The sequence below is a fragment of the Triticum aestivum genome, chromosome 7D (assembly GCF_018294505.1).
Source record: "Triticum aestivum cultivar Chinese Spring chromosome 7D, IWGSC CS RefSeq v2.1, whole genome shotgun sequence".
Taxonomy (NCBI): domain Eukaryota; kingdom Viridiplantae; phylum Streptophyta; class Magnoliopsida; order Poales; family Poaceae; genus Triticum; species Triticum aestivum.
This window is the reverse complement of record NC_057814.1, coordinates 4146074-4167504: the sequence shown is the minus strand read 5'-3', so window position 1 is coordinate 4167504 and position 21431 is coordinate 4146074. Positions and strand designations below refer to the sequence as shown.

General features: G+C 47.0%; 2 protein-coding genes across 3 annotated transcripts; one reads left to right on the top strand and one right to left on the bottom strand.

Moving 5' to 3' along the window:
- Positions 1 to 401: 401 nt before the first annotated feature.
- On the top strand, positions 402 to 11517 carry LOC123170155 (disease resistance protein RGA5-like). 2 transcript variants are annotated; one of them, XM_044587992.1, is made up of 6 exons: positions 402 to 933; positions 6435 to 7383; positions 7758 to 9785; positions 9856 to 9902; positions 9995 to 11089; positions 11218 to 11517. In XM_044587992.1, exons 1-5 carry the CDS (start codon positions 435 to 437, stop codon positions 11068 to 11070), a joined length of 4599 nt encoding a protein of 1532 aa, XP_044443927.1. In that variant the 5' UTR covers positions 402 to 434; the 3' UTR covers positions 11071 to 11089; positions 11218 to 11517. The 2 variants fall into 2 exon arrangements, with proteins under 2 accessions (XP_044443927.1, XP_044443926.1); XM_044587991.1 differs by having other exon boundaries at positions 11190 to 11517.
- Positions 11518 to 12282: 765 nt separating this feature from the next.
- LOC123166708 (glycine--tRNA ligase, chloroplastic/mitochondrial 2) lies at positions 12283 to 15122 on the bottom strand. Its single transcript, XM_044584503.1, has 9 exons — positions 15052 to 15122; positions 13948 to 14038; positions 13756 to 13860; positions 13631 to 13669; positions 13303 to 13392; positions 13096 to 13197; positions 12873 to 12954; positions 12693 to 12778; positions 12283 to 12559 (listed from the first exon to the last, which is right to left on the bottom strand). Exons 1-9 carry the CDS (start codon positions 15120 to 15122, stop codon positions 12461 to 12463), a joined length of 765 nt encoding a protein of 254 aa, XP_044440438.1. The 3' UTR covers positions 12283 to 12460.
- Positions 15123 to 21431: the final 6309 nt, after the last annotated feature.

Here is a 21431-nt window from a genome sequence, read left to right as displayed (position 1 = left end):
TCACTCATACAATAATGTGGGCTATAAGATTGGGTTAGGAATACGCATATAGCTAGGATCTTGCATAAGAATTCCATTAAGATACTTGAAACGAAGCACAGTAGTGCTCCCCTTTCAAGTCCAGAGCAGACAAGAATCCAATGAGCGCCCAGCTGGGATCTTTTCAAAAAACTAACTAAGCAGCTAGCGTGAGCGGGAGAGGCCAGAATAATAACCTTGGCAATCGACAAAGACGCGCAACGTCCTAGGAATTTAACAAGGCAGGCACGAATTTAACAAGGCAGGCACGACAGTAGAGGCACAAGCACAGTGCCATGCACGTGATGTGACAATGTAAGGAGATGAACCACCACTTGTCCCCGTCTCCATCTGCTTCCCCTCTCCTCTCGTCCAAACACTAGCCACACTCCTCTTCGGAGACGAGGCCACCGGACATGTATGACCCCGGCGGCAGCTCCTCGTCCCGGCCGCGTGGCGCGGATGAGCTGCAGCCGGAGGTGGTTCTCTACACGGCGTCGCGCCGCAGAGGGCGCACCTCCGCCGACCGCTACGCCTTGTGCGCCCTGCTGCGCGGCTACGGCCTGGCCGTGGACGTGCGCGACGTGTCCAGGAGCAAAGCGCACCTCTGCGAGCTCAAGTCCTTGCTTGCGGCTCGGGGCTGCGCCTTCTCGCTCCCGCAGCTCCTCGTCGGCGGCCGGCTCGTCGGCGGCCCTGACGATGTTAGGCAGCTGCACCGGGCCGGCGAGCTGCGGCCTCTCCTCGACGGCGCCCCAAGGCCGAGCCCCGCCTTCGTCTGCCAAGCCTGTAAGAGAGTCGGCTCCGTGCCGTGCCCAAAGTGCAGCGAGTCCCGCAACAAGATGCTGGATCATGGAGTTATTGAGGAGGAGGAGGAGGAGGAGGAGGAGAGGGTTGTCCTATTTTATCCAACCCAAGGTGACACTTCCTTTCTCTCCTATCCCTCTACTAAAAAAAGAAAAGAAAAACCCTGAGACTGAACTTTTCATGTACTACTTTTACTACATGTAATCATTCTTTCTACATTCAATGATGCACCCAACCCTCCATTGTGTTAGCCTAAACCCTCCTGCTGTTATCTTCTACAACGGCCAGGACATGTGCCTGTACATTACTTGGTTGAGCTGACTTCTCCTGTTAGTTAGTTAGCTGAATAGGTGAGCTTTGATCTGGTCGTGGGATGGCATGCCATGGTGATCGCGGCAAGTGCGCACACCTGGCTCACGTCAAGCATCGTGGGATGGCACGGCAGGTAGGCTCGGCTTAGGCATGAAATTTCCTTCTGTAGCGGCAGTACAAAAAACAGAGAAGAAAGTAGAAAGGTAGTAAGTTTTTGTGATGGGGCGAAAGAAGAATGCAATGCACTGTAGTGCATGCCGAAGCATTAGCACTGCATATATACAGTTTGAGAGTAGAGCCGTTCTGCAGTCGTGCAGAGGTGGAGATCTTGCGCCTACTGCACAGAGAAGGGGGCGGGGGGGCTAGGTCGTGTACAGAGTGGGCTGGGTAAACCAGCAGATATCCATTGACACCCCGCCGCCGTTTGAGCGTTGTTGGAATAAGCCACGGCGTGTAGTGCGGTCGGGCGCGTCGGGTGCGCGCGGGACGTGCGGGACGCAGCGGCGTGGCGTGCGTGTGTGTACCGTATGTGCGCATGTGTGTATGGCATGGTGCTACAGCCGGTCGAGCTAGCTAGCTAGGTGGGTTAGCCGTCTATTGGAGCGCGTTGTGCGCGGCCGAAGCGTTGGGATCAAGCACCGTGCATATAGTTACCTTAGTTCCTGGGCTCGTTAGCTGAACGCCCAGGTCGTGTGGATCATGCGGTTAGTGGCCAGCATGGTAAACCAGCTGTGCATGCTCGTGTGAGGGTACTTAAAGACTTGTAAGCTGGTTGCTTTGGCAAGGTGAATACAAGTGAGAAAAGGGTTGTACGTGCGGCCGGAAAAATTCTGTGCTTCTTCTAGCTTCGTCTTCTTCGACCTCCGTCCGTGAGCGAGAGAGCTAGCTAGGTCTGTGGCAATAACAAGCGTCCGGCGGCCGGATGCACGAGCTGGACCAAAATTCTTCAAATGCAGCGGTAGTTAACCCCTTCATCATCACGTCAGCAAACTGTTGCATCGTCGGGATGTGTAGAACACGGTGCTCACCAAGCGCCACCTTCTCCCAAACAAAATGTATGTCGAGTTCAATGTGCTTGGTGCGTCGGTGATGGACAGGGTTGGCCGCCATGTAGACACCGTAGATGTTGTTACAGTACACGACCGTGGCCTTGGGAACATCGACACACAGCTCGCCCAGAAGCTGCCGGAGCCAGCGGCACTCGGTGACAACACGGTTCTCGGCCTCCGCACTCGATATGGACACCGTGGCTTGGCGCTTCGAGGACCAAGAGATCAGGGTGTCGCCCAGGAAGACGGTGTAGTCGGAGGTGGAACGGCGCGTGTTGGGGAAGCCGGCCCAGTCGCCTTCCAAATAGGCGACGATGTCGAGTGCTTGCAAGTGATGAAGGTCAAGGACGTGTGTCGTCGTCCCTCGCAGGTACCGCAGTATACGCTTGACGAGCGCCAAGTGCTGGTCCCGCGGGTCGTGCATCTGGAGGCACGCTTGCCGGACGGCGTAGGTGTGATCGAGGCGAGTCATGGTGAGATATTGGAGCGCCTGGACCAAGATTCTGTACTTCGAACAATCAGTAACAGGTGAGGCATCGGATGCAGATAGCTTGGCACGTGTGTCCACGGGTGTCAGCGAGGTCTTGCACGCGGTCATGTTGGCACGGTCCAGGAGCTCCTTCGCGTATTTGCGCTGCAACATGAAGAAGCCAGAGAGGACCTTCGCGTATTTGCGCTGCAACATGAAGAAGCCAGAGCTGCTGCGCGTGACGCTGATGCCGAGGAAGTAATGTAAAGGACCAAGGTCCTTCATCGAGAACTCGGCGAGGGCGCTCTGCTCGATGTGTTGGAGGAGACGGTCGACAAGGCGGTGAGTATGATTACGTTGACGTACTGGAGGAGGTACGCCAGGCAGCCATCATGGTAGTACACGAACAGCGACGGATCGGAGCGTGTTGCCACAAAGCTGATCGTGCATAGGAATGCGGCGGACCTGTCAAACCAGGCATGCCGAGCCTGCTTGAGGTCGTACAGCGACTTGTCGAGGAGGCAGACATAGTCGGGGTTGTCGTGGTCGATGAAGACGTCTGGTTGTTGACAGTAGACGCGCTCGGCTAGCTGCCCGTGGAGAAAGGTATTGTTCACGTCCATTTGATGGACGAGCCAGTCTAGCGACGTGGCAATGGTGAGCACGGCATGAACGGTAGCACACTTGACGACAGGACTAAAGGTTTGGTTAAAGTCTACACCCAGTCATTGCGAGAAGCCGCGCACCACCCACCTAGCTTTGTACCGTTTCAGGGATCCATGAGCCTTGAGCTTGTGCCGGAACAGCCACTTCCAAGTGTAATGTTGGCACCAGGTGGGCATGACACTAGCGTCCAGGTTTTGTTCGCCATCAACGCCCGATACTCCTCCGACATAGCTATTAGCCAAAACGGATCGCGCAATGTTGTGTGCACTGATTTGAAAATGGGGGAGATGGTGATTACGATCAGCCTGGAGCCCGTACTTGGGATATGGCTAGAAGATGTCGTTGATGCCGCAGGTGACCATGCGTTGTGTGGGAGCAAGAGGCGCTCGGGGTTGTGTGGGTTTGGCAGGAGGGGGAGGTGACGTAGATGGGGATAAGGTTTCGCTGATTGGAGGTGTGCGCCGAGAGGGAGATGGAGTGGGTGATCAGAAGGGGGTGGGTGCTGGAGATGACTGGCACAAGGGCGTCGAAGGCACGCTGGAGGTGGATGTGGTCGTGGGTGCTGGTGAGGTACTAGGGGTTTTCTGACGGCATCGAGGGCCCGGTGAATGATAGATTTCGTCACTATCAGCTGATGCAGGGGTTGTGGGTTCAATGGTGTGGTAGGGGAAGGAGCTTTCGTCGAAGAATACATGACGTGAGATGAGAACTCTGTCGGTCGATCGGTTGTAGCAACGGTACCCTTTGTTGTCCGATGAGTAGTCGAGAAACATGCACGGTGTCGAGCAAGGAAAGAGTTTGTGAGTAGTGGTGGTCGTGGTGTTGGGATAGCATAGGCACCCTTACACGCACATGTTCGTGTAGTCTGGGTGAGCACTGAAGAGCACGAAGAATGGAGTGAGGTTGTGGCGAGGACGGCATGGACGGTAGAAGGAAAGTGGCATGAAGGCGTGGATTAGAAGGCTCTGGACAATGTCATTTAGGGTTCGTAAGATACGTTCAGCGCGGCCGTTTTGCGGGCCAGTGTAGGGGCACGACATGCGTAGAGCAATGTCGTGTGTGGAGAGGAACTGGCGGGTGGAGTGATTATCAAATTCGGCCCATTGTCTATTTGAAGTGTTAGTAAGCTTTACGTTAGACTAGTATGGATCCCCTCCCCTTCCTCCCGCGACGCCCCCCACAGGAGCACGGGAGGATAACCCTAGCCGCCGACGGGGAGCCCCTCCACCCTCCTCCCCTCACTCAACACCGCTAGGGGGGCGTGACTAGGCGAAGCCCGTTCGGCGCCGGTGACGGGAGGAGGGGGGATGCTCTTCTTCCCCTCACGCGGGTGGCGAGACGCGAGGCGGCCCACCCAGGCCTGGGTGCCGCGCTCGGCGCCGGGCGCGACAGCACAACGTCCTGCGAGGAATGGTCGATGGAGGTGGTGTGTAGGTGGCGGGGGCGCCTTGGTCTCCAGGGATGGTAGGGTCGAGGCCAGATCTAGGCCTGGCTGCACGGTCGAGGGCGGCGCAGGCTACAAGCCTCTGCACCTGCCGTGGCAACGACAGGTGGTGGTTTAACACAACAGCGGCTGGCCAGTGGGTGGGTCAACCGGGATCCAGGAGTTGCGGTGGCTGGACGATGGCGGGCAGCACGGACGAGATCCTCGGTGAGCTTCCTTCGCGATTGGCAGTGGTCCTTGGGATCTCTCCTTGCCGGTGAGTGGATGTGTGTTGCTTTCGCCGCCAAGGTGGGGCGATACAGGAGGTGTCTGGTGGGGAGGCAGGCTGGAGGGACGGGATGTGTCGACGAGCTCGGACCACCCGTCGCTAGCACAGGGGTGTGCCGGCCCGGATGCGTCTGCTCCCCCTCCTCCCCCATTCCCTGGCCGTTTGTGGGCTGACGCAGTCTCTTCGGTCGGGTGCATCCTTTGGCCCATAGCCGGTCACTTTGGTCGGTCTTGGGGGTGTCTGGATGCAGGGCGGCGGTCCTGGCGACGGGAGTCGCGGCATTCGCGGGTGGAAGTTGCGCCTCGGATGCGGGGGAGAGGCCATGGCCACGCGGGTGGGTGGTCGCTGGTGGTTGGAGGAGCTAGGATGCGTCGGAGGGGTGAGCGTTCTGGGGTACATTACTTGCCGAATCTTTTATTTGCCGACGGCGGCATCTTCTATGGACACTGTATCCTTCATAAAAGCTCCATCGCGGTGTCCTTACTCCTTCGAGTTGCTCCAGATGAAAACTTGATCCTTGGGATCGGATGGTGGCAGCTATCAGTGGTTGTTCCCTTCTAGGAGGCACATCTTGGACTCCTTGCTCCGTCATTTTCCATCTCACCTCTCCTCAGAGGATTGGAGGTCTCCGTTGGCTCCAAGTGGTTCGTCCTCACACATATGTAGTGTCTTGGTAGCCGTTGGGGTGGTGTGACGGTAGTCGGCACCTATGTATCTTGCATTGGGTGTGTGTGTCGTGTGCGGTGGTGGCGTGAGTTTGTATCGTGGTGCTTGTGGATTGTTGCTTTATATATAAAGTGGGTCAAAGCCTTTTTCGGTATATTTAGGTTAAAGTGGTGGGAGATGAGGTTCTGAAAAGATAGCAAAGTGGGGAGAACCTCAGACACCGGGGAGGGTAGTACCCTGGCCTCTGCATCACAAGATGCACACAAATAATTGTATTAAATTTGAAAACAAGTTCAAGTCATCGAGTACCAGACAAAACTAAAACTAAAATGAAAACATGACCACAACTGGTTGAATAAACTACGCAGAGCCTTAGTCTTCTATGAACTTTCTCTTTGCATGTGTGATTTTTGTGTGTGATAGTGTTGATTGTGTGTATCCTACTCATGTAGACAACGGGTGTGTGCTCATTGTGCTCGTATCTGGTATGCTTCATTTTGAGTCAATAAAGTCCACAAGAAAATGTCTATAAGCAATTTGTTTTCTCTGCAATTTTAATGTGTTGGTGGATATGATGAGTGAAGTACAAAGTACAAAAACAATATATTTTGGCTTTTCTAAAATTCAGTTATGTGAATAAAAATAGATGTGAGTGTGACACTTACTGGTAGTTATTTATTACATCCAACACTCGTTGTATAAATTAAATCGTTCTTCCTCGTCTATGTTTCTTTTCAGATATTTCAATGGGAGGTAGAGGCAGAGAGATGGATGCCAGTTTCAGTGTTTCTCTTGGCGCCATGAGCCCCCTTCTTAAGAAGCTTGACATGATGCTAGGTCCTCATGGATGCAAGCTGACCAAGGGGGTCAATGATAGGTCGCAGCTCCTCAAAGATGATCTTGAAGAAATAGCCGCATACCTTGAAGATCTGTTAGAGGTGGAGGACCCTCCCATGACGGCCAAGTGCTGGATGAAAGAAGCACGGGAGTTATCTTATGACATCCAAGATTGCATTGACAACTTTGTGCCCCCTGAGTCTCTTGTCTACAAATCTGACCAGAAGATGACTCATGTTAAGATTCCCAAGAGACTCAAGTGGCAGAAACAGATTGAATATGCAGCTCCTGATGTGTCAGGACATGTTATCTCCAAAATCATTCGTGTTGATGTCATTCGTGCTCCCAGGAAGCTCAAGTGGTACCAGCAGATGGTTGAAAAGGTATCAGAATTCAGGATCTATGCCCGGGAGGTGATCCGACGGTACGAGAGGTACCAGCTGCATTGTTGTAGCACCTCGGCGGCACGTAGATTTTCAGCCATTGGGCCTATAATGCCAATGCCGCCACTGCCTTGTGAGAAAACTTGTTCCGGCCTAGTAATTGATGGTCGGATGAGCAAGTTTATCAACTCTCTGGCTAACGACGCGGATCAGCAGCTCAAGGTGGTGTCTATTTATGGATCTGGATGTCTTGGTAAAACAATGCTTGCCAAAGTGTTGTACAATAAAATTGGGAGGCAATTCCATTGCCGGGCTTTCATCCGGGTGTCCAAAAAGCCTGATATGAAGAGGCTTTTCCGTGACATCCTGTCACAAATCGAGCGGAAGCAGCCCCAAGCAAGCCAAGACGCTTCTGATGAACTTCGCATTACTGCTGAAAATATCAGGAATTATCTACATGGCAAGAGGTACTTATTTTCCACAGTCAAATAGTATGTACTTATTTTCCACATGATCCAGAATCGCATGTACTACATTAAATCTCTACAGGTTGCTCTTTTGTTTTGCACAAAAAAAAGGGCATGATGATATATAGTCAATTTCTGAAAAGGTGTTTCTCAGACAAGCTTTACAGTGAGCTGAAAAAGCTTGATAGTAAGTGTTATAGTTTTACTCTTCAAGTCAGCACTAACTTGATGCTGGTAGTAACATTTAACTTCAGGTTAATACCATAAGTCCTGGACATGTATGGACCAAAATTTCATTCTTTCCTAGCGTATCTAACTGTTGTTACTGTTAGGCTGACGCATAAATGTGACATGTGTGCATTCTTGACATGCAGGTACCTAATCGTTGTTGATGATTTATGGGATACAGCAGCATGGGATGTTATTAATCAGCTTTTCCCGAAGTGTAGTCAAGGAAGCAGAATAATAACAACTACACAGATCGAAGATGTTGCATTAGCATGTTGCTGCGATGACCCAGAGCAAGTTTTTGAGATGAAACCTTTGGATGATGATCACTCAAGGAAGCTATTCTTTGGCAGGCTTTTTGGTTCTGAAAGTAACTGTCCTGAAGAATTGAAACAAGTTTCAAGCCAAATTGTAGAAATATGTGGTGGTTTGCCGCTAGCCACCATCAGCATTGCTAGTCTTTTAGCAAACCAGCCTTCTGTATCAGTGGATTTATTGACACACATACATGATCCGTTAGTGTCTTGTTTGTCATCAAATTCAACTTCAGAAATAACGAGACAAGTACTGAACCTCAGCTACAACAGCCTTCCTCATTACCTCAAGACATGCTTGCTCCAACTTGGTATGTATCCAGAGGGTTCTGTAATCTTCAAACATGACCTGGTCAGGCAATGGGTCGCTGAAGGGTTTCTTGCTGCAAATGAAGGGCAAAACATGGAGGAAGTTGCAGGGATGCATTTCGATGAGCTTGTTGTCAGAAGATTCATCCAACCTGTGTCAATCAACTTCAACAATGAGGTGGTATCCTGCACAGTTCACGCCGTGGTGCAAGATCTTATTGTGCAGAAGTCTGCTGAAGAGAATTTCATTGTTGTAGTAGATTACAATCGAAAGATTTTGGCACTTTCTCATAAGGTCTGTCGACTGTCTCTCCAACTTGGTGATGCAAAATATGCCAAGATTCCAGCAAACATCACAAAGTCCCATGTGCGGTCACTTGGAGTTTTTGGATTATCAGAGTGCATGCCCTGCATTGCAGAGTTCAAGCTTGTTCGTGTTCTGAACCTTCAGCTATCTGGCCATCATAATGGCGACCAAGACCTGGCTATAGACCTCGCTGGGATATCCGAATTGTTCCATCTTGTATATCTGAAGATTGTATGTGATGTCTGCATAAAATTGCCAACCCGTATGAGAGGGCTGCAGTGCTTGGAAACACTGGATGTTATGTATACACCAAGAGGCACTTATGTTCCATGGGACATTATATATCTCACACGCTTGTTGCACCTCAGTCTTCCTCCTCACACAAATCTGCTGGATTGGTCTGTCGATGAAGATCTAAGCCTTTGCAAGCCGAACCACCTGCAGGATCTTTGCATTTCTACACCCCCTTCTTCGGATTCTGGCGATCTGAAGAGAAGCATGGATGCTCTGGATTATTTGATGTATGAACATGACAGCCTGAAAACTGTAAAACTGGTGGCAAACGGATCCTCAGCTAGCTATGGTGACGCTTCAAAAGCAAGAGTTTTGTGGATGTTGGATAAACCAATCCACCATCTCCAGAGATTTGAGGTCTCAGCTTACAGCCCCGTCATATTTTGCAGAATGGATGAGTGGAAGATCCAACTTGGCAACCTATGCATCCTAAAGATTACAGTGCATGAACTGTCAGTAAATGATGTTGATATTCTTAGAGGGTTGCGTTGCCTCACTGCTCTGTCGTTGTATGTGGAGAAGTCACCTAACATTAAGATAATCTTTGGCACGGCTGCTGGATTCACTGCTCTCAAGTACTTGAAGCTGAGGTTCATGAGTGGAATAGCTTGGCTAAAATTTGAGGCGCACGCAATGCCTAATCTCTGGAAGCTCAGGCTCGTTTTCGACGCCATCCCCCAAATGGACCAACGACTTGAACTTTTTTCAGAGTCTGACCAGTGGAAACAATATCGACATGGTACTGCGTTAATCAGCATCGACCATATGACGGGCCTTAGAGAAGTCTCTGCAAAATTTGGAGGTGCAGCTGTTGATCTGCAGTATGTCTCGAGGATTGGCGTAGTTATTAATCATCGGGGCAATCCTGTAATCAGCGTGCAATTAGTTGACTCTGGTTCCTATTGTGAGGAAAGCACAGTACAGAAACAACAATCAGATGATGATAAAAGGTAGTAACTCTTCAGTTATTCAATTTAACCTGATTTGACTCTACATGGTCTAAATGGTTGTTGTAATCAGGATATCATGGAGGTCACCGGAGTCTTGTTCGCGCCTGCATCCTCCAGGTATGCTTTCTAGTTAGTGAACACGAGTTCTAATAAATTACTCGTAGAAATTTTACGAATTAGCAAAACAATGAACTGTTGACATTTTTCAGGTGTAGAGGAGGGTGGAGAGCAGCAGGATGTGGTCTCGTGGAGCAATACCATTGGTGTGATAGGTCGTGACCTCTTCATCTATTGCCTCCACCGCCTCTCCAGGTGGGAATATGCCGCCATCGCCTCTCTGAACCGCGACCTCAATTCCGTGGTTCGCAACGGGGACATCTACCGCCTGCGTCGCAAGAACGGGGTCGCAGAGCACTGGATCTACCTCTCTTGCGGTACTGATCCTCCGGAGTGGGAGGCTTATGACCCGTCCACTGGGCGCTGGATCCACGTGCCCAAGATGCCACCGGCTGAAAGGTACTTCTGGGAGTCGCTTGCCGTAGGAACCGAGCTGCTGGTGTTTGGGGACTGCGGAAGGGTTGCCTTGAGATATAGCATCCTTACCAATTCATGGACAGGGCTGGCTGATGCGATGAACACCCCGCGGCGCTTCTTTGGGTCAGCAAGTGCCGGTGAAAAGGCGTATGTCGCGGGAGGCGTTGATTCTTCTCTTATTAATGTATTGAGCTCCGCAGAGATGTATGACTCGGAGGCACATACCTGGACACCCCTTCCCGGCATGAATAGGGCTAGGTACGGATGCTCTGGCGCGTTCATGGACGGCAAGTTCTATGTGATCGGTGGTCTTAGCAGTAGCCACGAGCTATTGACATGCGGTGAGGAGTATGACCTGAACCGGCGGTCATGGAGGGTCATCGACAACATGTCTCAGGAACTCAACCTTGATCGGTTGGGTGGTCCTCCGCTCCTTGCAGTTGTGAACAATGAGCTTTATGCCGCTGATTACAGTGAGAATAATGATTTGAAGCAGTATGATAAGCTGGACAACAAGTGGATCACTCTTGGAAAATTGCCTGTACGGTCTAAGAAGAAAGATGGCTGGGACATGGGTTTCCGAGCTTGTGGTGACCGGCTGATTGTTATTGGGCCTCCAAACAATTTTAGTGATGAAAAGGTGGGTGAGCTTCATTCATGGACCCCGGATGGGCAACCACCTGTGTGGAATTTGTTTGCCACACGGCCATACGGGGACAATTGGATTGTGTGCGCGGTGATGGGTTGCTGAGTCGGTCGATTCAATATGAGTAAGTTACTTACCTTGTACTCGGTTTGTATAATTTTTACTTTATCCAGTTTGCTCCATGATTACAATGACACGGAGTTTCTGTTCCTATCTCCATGCAGTTTCTGATCCTCAGTCTTAATTTCCTAGGAGAGCTCCGCTGATGATACAAAAAGAGAAGACATGAATGAGTTCCAGAGAAAGTGCTTGCAGAAACTTCCGAGTTGTAGTCACTAGCTGTTATTTCCAATTGCAATTTGTGTTCCAATAATGTTTTGACACTTTGTACGGTGTTCTGATGATCTTCATCTGCATCAACCAACTTTATCCGTACAGTAAAACAGAACTCTCAGTTACTTTTCAAACATCGAATTCAGTCTCTAGCTTGCCCTCTCTTTTTGTTCAAGATTTTTCAAACTCTGAATAAAAAGCAATTTGGACCCGACGATATTCAGCCAGCTGTTCTGAAATGTATTTACTCGTAGTTTGGTATAGATTAATTTGCTCTAGGAGTGTGAAATCATGATTTTTCTTTCAAATTGTTTATTCTTTTAGATGAAATTGTTTATTTCTTGAGAGTCGTTTGAACAACCTTCAACCGAAAATAAGGAAAGGCTGAACATGTTTTTCCTTCTTTTACTGCACTTGCAACACTCATGTTCCGTCTGACATTAGCAACCATATCATACACGGGTAAAAGCAAGTCACATCACAGACATTGTTGCCGGAAGAATTCAGCAACATTTTGGTTTAATACATAGGAGTACAAACATACATACATACATAGGTGCCCTCAGGATCTCTCTTCTTCCATTGTAATGTGAAGGCCTTTACTAAAACAACTACATACGCTAGTGACCCGGATTATAGTACAACAACAACCCGGCAAAAGCTAACTGATATTTTTTCCTACAAGATTAACCAAAGGGATCAGGAACCAATAGACAAAAGGAAGGAAGGCTAGCTGCAAATGTTTCAATCTTCTTCAAACAAAGTTATACATCGACCAATAAATCTCAACATCAAGGAGCGCCCGCCTGATCTGCTTGAAATTGGTAAGATCTAAATGAATGCCAAATAAATTTTCTCTGGGTCACCAACCTCCAATCAAAGACGACCCTAAATAATATCAGCAACACAACACAGAAGAAGAAAATGCATTTAATCAACTAGCATAAACAACTCCTCATTTTGTCTATTGGTTCGTCTTGTAGTTACACCTCATAACTGATATCCTCCAATCAAAGACGATCCCTTGTAGTTACATTCTCATTCTTCTCCCAGTAATTTTCCACCAGATGAATGACCAGTAACAAAAGTACAAAAAGTGGCTCCAGCTTAATGACACCAGCTCAAAAATGGGGCGCACGCTCTCAGCTCGCTCCAAGGCTAACTAAAACCCTGGTAAAACCGAGAGGTCGGCTATCCCCTTCGTCAAACTCGCAACCTTTTGCAGCAGTGCCAGCCGGTTGTTGCGGATCTTCTCATCTTCCTGTCCAACGGGCGCCATCACGAGATACAAACAAAGGTTAATCAGCAAAGTCACATGTGCATCTACACACTGTCAAACGGTAAAATGAAATTAATCGCAATAGGTCTGGAAAGCAAAGAGTTTCTACTCTTACCGCCATGACAAAAACATTGTTGAAGAAATCTTCCAGAGGCTGTATCAGAAGCAGGGAGGCCTCGACGAAGGTTTTGACGTCAACACCTGCAAGAGCGGTGAACAGAATAGCGCAGAGGTGAGCTGTATGAACTGTGGACCTGATACATGTTGCTTTGAGAAATGAATAGTCTTCTGTTACCAGGATGGATCTTGTCGACAGCCTCCAAATAGGCGCTCCACAAGGCTTTTTCTTCGTCCTTCTCAAATACGCTTGCGTCAACCTGCATATTGCATTCATGGTGACTTGGTGAGGCAGGTCGTCCATAGATGGTACAACGGCAAGGTTAGTTCCTAATTCAAGCTGCGCTCTGAGATTGTTACTCAATTGTGACGGCACGTGTCTACGTAAAAACAGCCAGTACCTCCCAAGCAGACTCGATTTGCTTCCCACGTATAGTTCGAACTGGCCTGGAATACGCCTCAACAATTTTTGGGAAATCTTCAGTTCTTGAAAATGCTTCCATCTGCAAGTTTCCACATAGCAAGACCATCACCACAAACCCAGGATGCTTCCATAAATTTCAGCAGAGGTGCTAAGCACATAAAACTTGAACACTATAATTTCTTACTTCAGCTGCCGTTTGTGATGCCAGATATGGGCAGTTCGCACGCTCCATAAGCACCGACCGAACTATTTCATAGTTAATTCCCTCATCCACCTGATGAAAAATGAGGAACCAATGAGTCATTTCAAAAGGACATGAAATCTACTCACATATAGTCTATGTACTCCATCTGAACTAAAATCACAACAAGAATTATGGAACGGAGGGGGTATCTTATATTTCTTTTCTCAGTGCATCCCAAGAGGGTAGAATACAAGAATCTTGGAGAAGAACAGCCTTATGCGTAATAAGTAATAACTCTATTGTCATTACAGGTCAAGGAGATACATACCAAAAGTTGTTCGAGTCTCCGTGTTACAAATTGCACTACCTAAGAATAAATTTGATCAGAGTTGTCAAAAACCATGTACTCATATGAACATAGTAACACAGTGACGATCTGAAATATATACTGACCTCATTTATAACGTCATTGTCTATTCTTATAGGCTGCACCTGTGCCACCAAGGTCAAGGCCTTTGTGAGGTCAAAGTTCCTCTTATTCTCAACCAATATTTGAACCTGTATAAAATATATTATCAACTAATACTTGGACCTGTATAAAAATATTATATATTTAATGATATTTGCAGTTTCAGATCCCCTTACCAATCCATAAGAGATCCTTCTCAGTCCAAATGGATCATTTGAAGAACTTGGCTGACATCCAGCTCCGAACAGACCCACTAGGCTGTCCAATCTGTGAAAATAAAAAAAATCATTAGCAGAAGCAAGGTTCTCGGAATATCATAGTTCTAAATAGTGGGCTATGCCTCTTAGCGGCAGACCTCTTCTAAACGCTATAGCAATGCTATAGCGCGCTATTTGAATGTTTGTTCATGTGTTTGGACCAAAGTTGCTTAGCGCGGGTAAACGCTATACCCGCTATTTAAAACCATTTTTAGGCGAATATAGCAACATTTTGTTTTATTTTCAGTTTAGCATCTGTTTAACGATGGCAATATATGTGTAGGAAGTACCTATCAGCAACCGCAAGGACTATACCAGCATCTATTTTTGGGAAAACATCGCCAGAGAACCTTGGAAGTGTTATCTCAAACAGTGCTTCCGCAATCTTTGACATGAAAATTTGCTCAGCCAAAGTTGAGGGCCAGCTTTACTTTCCCTCTTAAGAGTTGGCAACAAATGTACCTCTTCTGGAAGACCATCCCTTAAAGCATATTGGCGTGCCATAATTCCAGATCTGGCATAGCCAATGCAGCTGCATCTTTGACAACTGGGATCATCCCCTCCTTTATCCCGAGAACAAGGGTCAGCCTCTCCAACAACATTTTCAGCACGTGCCATTTGTCGAGCATCATACCAAGTTTTTTCTTTTCAATGGGATGCAGATAAACTAAGAATAAGCAGAACACAAGACTGTACTTAACAATATTCTACTACCTCTAGCATGCAGATCAGCACACCTTGATATATACTTATATCAATAGATGAAGAGTGTTTCACACAATCCAAATACTAAACATGTTTCCAAAAAGGACGCGCAGCCTGCCAAGCAAAGGCTCAGATTGGTTAACCAAATCTAAACAATCATCGGATAGAAGGAATCCTTGAGCAGAAAATTCAGACTTCCAGAGGAGGCCCAGGCTGAAAGTATGATAAGCCAAACCGAGTGTGTTTGTTTCGACCATGAACAGTCCACAACAGGAATGTCGACCGTGAACTGTCCGTCCGGCATCCTGGACGGCTTACCTGCGGGCGATCCCTTCATTATGTCTATCTGGGCCTGGATTGCAAACTCTGTTGAGCTCCAGCGACTTCATCTTCGTTCCGACCTCGACTCTGACTATAGTTATCAGCGAGATTTGTGGAGGCAGAAGTCAGCAGGCAAACATGGACAATCAGAACTGAATCAACTGATGCATATATAGATACAGACTGCAATTGTGCTTCCTCTGCTTTTTGAATCCTAAATACTTGCATGTGGCTTCCTCTGCTTTTGCTCTGCTTTCTTGAGTCTGAAACTTGAGGTTTCAGGTGTCAGGTCGACCTAGAGCCCGAGAATCTTCCTCCTTCCGACCACAGCACCGATTGAGATGCTGCCTTCTCACGTTAATGGCGGCTGATAACTCTCTGTTTGTTAGCAAGGAGAATACACACTAGACTGCGTGATATTAGATACTCGATCTACGAAGCCGAATCGACTACATCAGGAAACTTAACTAGCGACAGACCCAACACTTACAGACTAAGCCGCGACGACCCCACTCAAGCTCTGGATGATATACACAGACCCAACACTTACTCTGAGCTCTGGATAAGGGTCACGTAGTACATCAACGACACTTGCTCAATTTGTATATGTTTGCATAGAACACAGTCCATGTCTGAACAAACCGTACCTTAGAACAGAGACCTACGGATGGTCTTCTTTCAGTAAGTCGAGTGGCGTGTCTCGAAGAGTGATGGCTCATGGTTGGACTCGGAGCCGTCCCACTCGAGTCTGTCCCACCACGCAATCACTGGCTTGGGAACTTCACGTGACACGGCTGGTAGCCGTCTCAGCCCCAGCAGTCCATGAGGCCGACCGTCTCCAACGCTGACGCGAACAGTCTGACTTGTGGAGATGATACAACTGGATGTGCTTTAGCTTCCTAAATGTGACACCATATGCTATATTTGTAGCATCCTTGTTGTCGTCTAGTGGGAAAATAAATATATTGGATATTACTTCTTGAGTGTGACATTATTTGGTTGTCAAGTGTCCACATTATTTACTGTCCAAGAGCCACTGATACGCGTACCTACCGGTGGCCACTCATTTATTTGCGACTGTACGCCACTGCAACTTTAGTGGGGATGAAAGATGGAGTTAGGAAAATGAAAGATGGCTTGACAGACTTTTTGTGGGGATGAAGCCTGAGTTTTTGTGGGGATGAAGCCTGACTCGTATTGATCCTATTGTGCGCATGTGTGGTGGTGTGCCATTAGCACTACTTTGCATGTTTTCAGCAATGGCAATGGTCCGAGAGCAACAAGAAAAACTAGGGGTACATTTAAGGGAACCTGATGCGCAAGATATGCTTGAGAAGCAGCTTAAGCAAAGCGGAATTCAGAACACTCCAGGGTTTGAACCGTTGGTAGAGAGTTTGCAGCTTGGCTACGATGATCTTCCTCACCATATGTTGAAGACCTGCTTGTTGTACTGCAGTATATACCCTGAGAATCACCATTTTCACATGAATGGTTTGGTCATGCGATGGGTCGCTGAAGGATTTATTTTTAGAAAGGATACAGGAAAAGGTTATTTCGAAGAGCTTTGCAACAGGGGATTTATGCTGCGTCTAGAGGGTTTATCGGACATGCCCTACTACCAAATGAACCCGATGATGCGAAATTTCCTTAGATGGAAATCGCGTGAAGATAATTTCATTACTTGCAGTTCCGACATCACATCGGCATATGCATGTCCAGTCCATCGGCTATGCATAGATGATCATCGAGATGATGACGGGCCAATAGCTCCTGTGCGACGTTTTTGAGGTGAATTGGCAAGAGTGCGACGTTGTTCGAGCGAATGGCTGTGGTGCGACACATTTGAGCGTGTAAATAGCCCAGGGCCACATGGGGTTTTAAATGTGGTTAAATTGGTCGTCAACCAAGCCCGTCCGTTTATGTTAGGACATGTGGGTCCAACTTAATTGTTTCTCAAAACAGCTGACCGTGCCCTGCCGCCCGACCGTGCCGGGCCCGCCACTCTGCCCCCCTTCTTCTCCGGTGGCGGCGGATCTTCCGTTCTTGGTGGCGGCGGCGGAGCCCTCGTTCTCAACGGCAGCGGAGCCTTCATCATAAGAAAATGGTGAGTGAATTCAAACCCTAGTCGCCCTCCCGTTCCTCTCTTGGGCCCGTAGATCTCAGCTCGTTTCCTCTGTTTTCGCTTGCGGAATCGATAGGTTGTGAGGGGAGTCCGTGGGCATACTGAGATGGAGCCGCCAGATTCAATTTCGAATAGGTAATGCGCCTCTCTCCGATCCAATTTTGCATGCAATTAGGGGGTGGCCTCGTCTGCTCTTTCTCACGGGCTCACACTGTCCGCCACTGACAGAGGGGATGCTGCCGCTCGGACCTTCGAATTGATAGTCAATTTCTTTCCATCAAAGGCAAAATTAGTTGATGGTAGCATACAGAAGATTGAGAGAGACACAATTGTTAAATGGGAGGTTGAGTTTACAGAGATTGATCCACAAGTTCTACAGAACATGGGAGAGACGGCAGTGAAGAAATGGGTGGAAAAAATTGGGGAGAATATTGTTTGGGGTCCAGAGCAAGAAGTATCACTGTTGCGGTTTGATGATTGGAAAGGAGAGTATGTGAGAATAGAAGATGGTGAACAGATTGTTGAAGAAATCGATCGGCAAAACGGCTGGACAAGCAAACGGGCTAATTTTTTTGCTGAGCTCGTTGATCTGAACATTTTTTTGAAGGTTGGATATGTGCCATCACAATTGGCTGCGCAGATGGTAGATGATGATTGGGCTACACAGAGGCCATTGATTCCCATGTGTACTGAACTTACAGTCATAGCCGAAGAGGGACAGGTGACTGGAGCTGAAACTGAAACTGCAGCAACTGTTGATTGGAATGTAGTTGAATTAGATGACCCTACTGATTTGGTCATTGCACCAATGCCTGACATTGAGATGGCCAAACTTTTTGGCATTCCAGTCGATGACAGAGATAAGCAGGAGAGGGGCGAATCTAGTTTGCCTGCTAATGCTGATGAAGAAGTAGATGGACAGTTGATGGAACAAGCTGCGGATGAAGTAGATGATGCACATGATGATGAGCTGGTGCATGTGTATGACAAAAAAAAACCTGTCATTGAAGTAGGCAAGTTGTTCCCAAGCATGAAGGAGTTTAGAATGTGTTTCAAGACTTATGCAGTGAAACATGAGTTTGATGCCAAGACTGTTTGGACTGATAGAAAGAAGTTTTATGCGAGGTGCAGAGGATTTGATGGTAGTGTGAAGCCTTGCAAGTGGTACATATCTGCTAGACTGCAACCTGATGGAAGTACTGTCAGGGTTAACCAAATCCTCAATCAACATACTTGTATTACAAGTTCACAGAGAGTATCAACCATGACATCACAACTTTGGGTTGCAGAAAAGATCACCCCAATTTTTAGCCAAAACACCAAACACTACTGCCAAGAAACTCAAAGTAGACTTGGAAAAGATGTACCCAATTAAACTGAAATATACCACAGTGTGGAAGGCAAAACAAAGGGCAATGAAAAATTTATATGGTGATTGGGCAAATACATTTAGGATGCTTTACAACTCCAAAGCAGAGGTGGAAAAGAGGTCACCTGGCAGTGTTGTGGAGATAGATATAGAGGTATCAGCCGAAGGTGAAGTCAAATTCTCCAAGTTTTTTATGGCTTTGAAGCCTTGCATCGATGGGTTCAAAGCAGGGTGCCATCCATATTTGAGCATAGACTCATCATTTTTGACAGGCAAGTGGAATGGTCAGTTGGCAGCATGCAATGCTCTAGATGGACACAACTGGATGTTTCCTATTGTTGTTGGCTTGTTTCAGTCAGAAACAGAGGCTTCATGGACATGGTTCATGATCCAGTTAAAAAGATGCCTAGGGCCAGTGTCACCTTTGGCTATACACACAGATGCATGTAAGGGGCTTGAAAATTCAGTGAAAAATGTTTTCCCACATGCTGAGCAGAGGGAGTGCTTCGGTCATTTGTGGATGAATTTGATCAAAAAAATTAGAGGAGAAGAATTTGGGCGCATGTGGCCAGCAGCAAGATCTTACACTAGACAGACACACAAATATCATCTTGATAAGATAATGGCAGCATGTGATGAGTTTGGTCCATGGCTGAACACCTACCATTCTTTGTTATGGTACAGGTCAGCATTCAACACTGCCATCAAGTGTGACCACATCAACAACAATTTGGCAGAGAGTTTCAACAACAAGGTGAAGGAGTTAAAAGATTTGCCTGTGCATGACATGGTTGACCAAATCAAGATCATGCTCATGCGGTTGTGGGAATTGAGAAGAAGGATAGGTGATTGTCTGCAAGGTGATAAGCTTCTAGCAGTGGTACAACAGGTGGTCAATAGGAGCAGATGTCTTTCACATTTGTTTGTTGAAAAATCTTCACCTTGGGGTGCTGAAGTTAGAGATAACAAAACTGGAAGGAGACATGTTGTTAACACTGAATTGCATGATTGCACTTGCCTCGAGTGGCAACACACTGGTAAACCATGTGAGCATGCCATTCTCTTCTTAGCATCCCAACCCAAGATAAACATGCACCCATATTTGCATGTATATTATTCGGTAGCAAGATTCAAAGCTGCATATGCTACTCCAATTCCAGCACTTACAGATCAGTCTCAGTGGCCTGAAGTGGACATTGAATTTTCCATGTGTCCTCCCTTGACAAAAAGAAAGGCTGGCAGGCCTAAACAGAGTAGATTCAAGGCATGGTTTGAGAAAGGTGGGAGTAGTAAGAAGGGAAAGAAAGATGGAAAGCCAAAAAGGTAACAAAAACAGATGCAAGTTGTGCCAGGAACTTGGGCACAGAGTGGGATCTGTCAAATGCCGTTACACTCCTGATAAGCCAAAGTATGTTCTTGTGTATTTGTTTGTGTTTTGATTTGGTGCTTTTTTTCAATTACTATATCTATAACATTTTCCCAATGGCCAGGAGGAAGCGAGCAAGTCACCCCCTTGTTGTTGAACAGTGTTGGCCAACAAAAAAAGCAAGAGTCAATGGCGGTAGAAAGAAGAGAAGTGTGCCTGAGCCTGAGCAGACTGAAGAAAATCTTGCTGCAGTCAACATTCAGACTGAAGAAACTGCTCTCGAGGTTGAAACTGAACCTGAATATGTCGAGGTTCAGACTGAAGAAACCCATGTTGAGGTACACACCGAAGAAACTGAAACTGCTGTCAACATTGAGACTGAAGACACTGATCACGAGGGTGTTGGCGAGGTGTTGAAAAGACCAGTGAAGAAAACCAAGATGATCAGTGAACTTGTGTGTGTAGTAGAACCAAAAACAAGAAGTGCTAAGGCGAAGAAGGGCACGCGACGTGGTAGGAAGAGGTAGAACAGAGAACAGTTTGAAAATTTGGGGCATGTAATAATATTTGTAACTTGGTGCGTACTGGTAATCACTATGTATCCCCGTATTTCTATTCAAACATGTTTGTTGGTACCTTGTCTAAACCAGCCAAATAAAATTCAAATTTAAATTCAAATTTGGGCTCAAATTTGAATTAGGGATGGGGTATTGATGTTTTAATGCTATCTAAAGTACCTCAACTGAAATATGTTTGCTTGCTGATCATTCCGAGCCCTTTTGGTAAGTTGAACTCATAGTCATGAAAAGTGTGTCTCAAATGACCTCCAAAGGTAGGATAAACGGCCTCATATTTAAGCAAGTTTTTTTGGCACCTTGTCTAAACCAGCCAAATAATTTTTCTACACATCTATTCTACCTATATAGTGTAAATCTAAAGTCTCACTATTTATTGAATTAATTTTCTATTATTTTCTTTCTTTTGAAAAAACAAGGTTTAATAGCAAATTATATATAAAACAAGTTTAAAACATGAAAATGAGAAAAGTAAGTTAAGATCTTTCTTAGTCAATCCAAAATGAAGTTTTGGTGAGGTTTTCACACTTTTTATTTTCAAAACCCCACCTACTCTCAGGTGCCCACTACTCTCTCCCTTGAACTCCATACTACATTGTTCGAGGAATGACAATTTTGTGAAGGATTTTTCGTAAAAATGTATGTAAAACATATTTATATTTTTTTCTCGTTACTATACGACATAATAAGACTATGTGCGCAAGTTTTATATTTTTTTAATTTTTTTTGAATTAGTTATGCTCAACCCTAATCAGTCAAAACCCCTCTCATAACCCCTCAAAACCCCGCACACTACCGGGTCGTCAATCGTTGTGCTAGGACGGTTGAGATCAGGCGCTAGGGTTAGCTACAGTGTGCATCGATCCACATGAGACGCGATGATTGGTTGAATCAGTGTGCATCGATCCGCATGAGACGCGCTGATTGGTTGAATCAGTGGGGTTT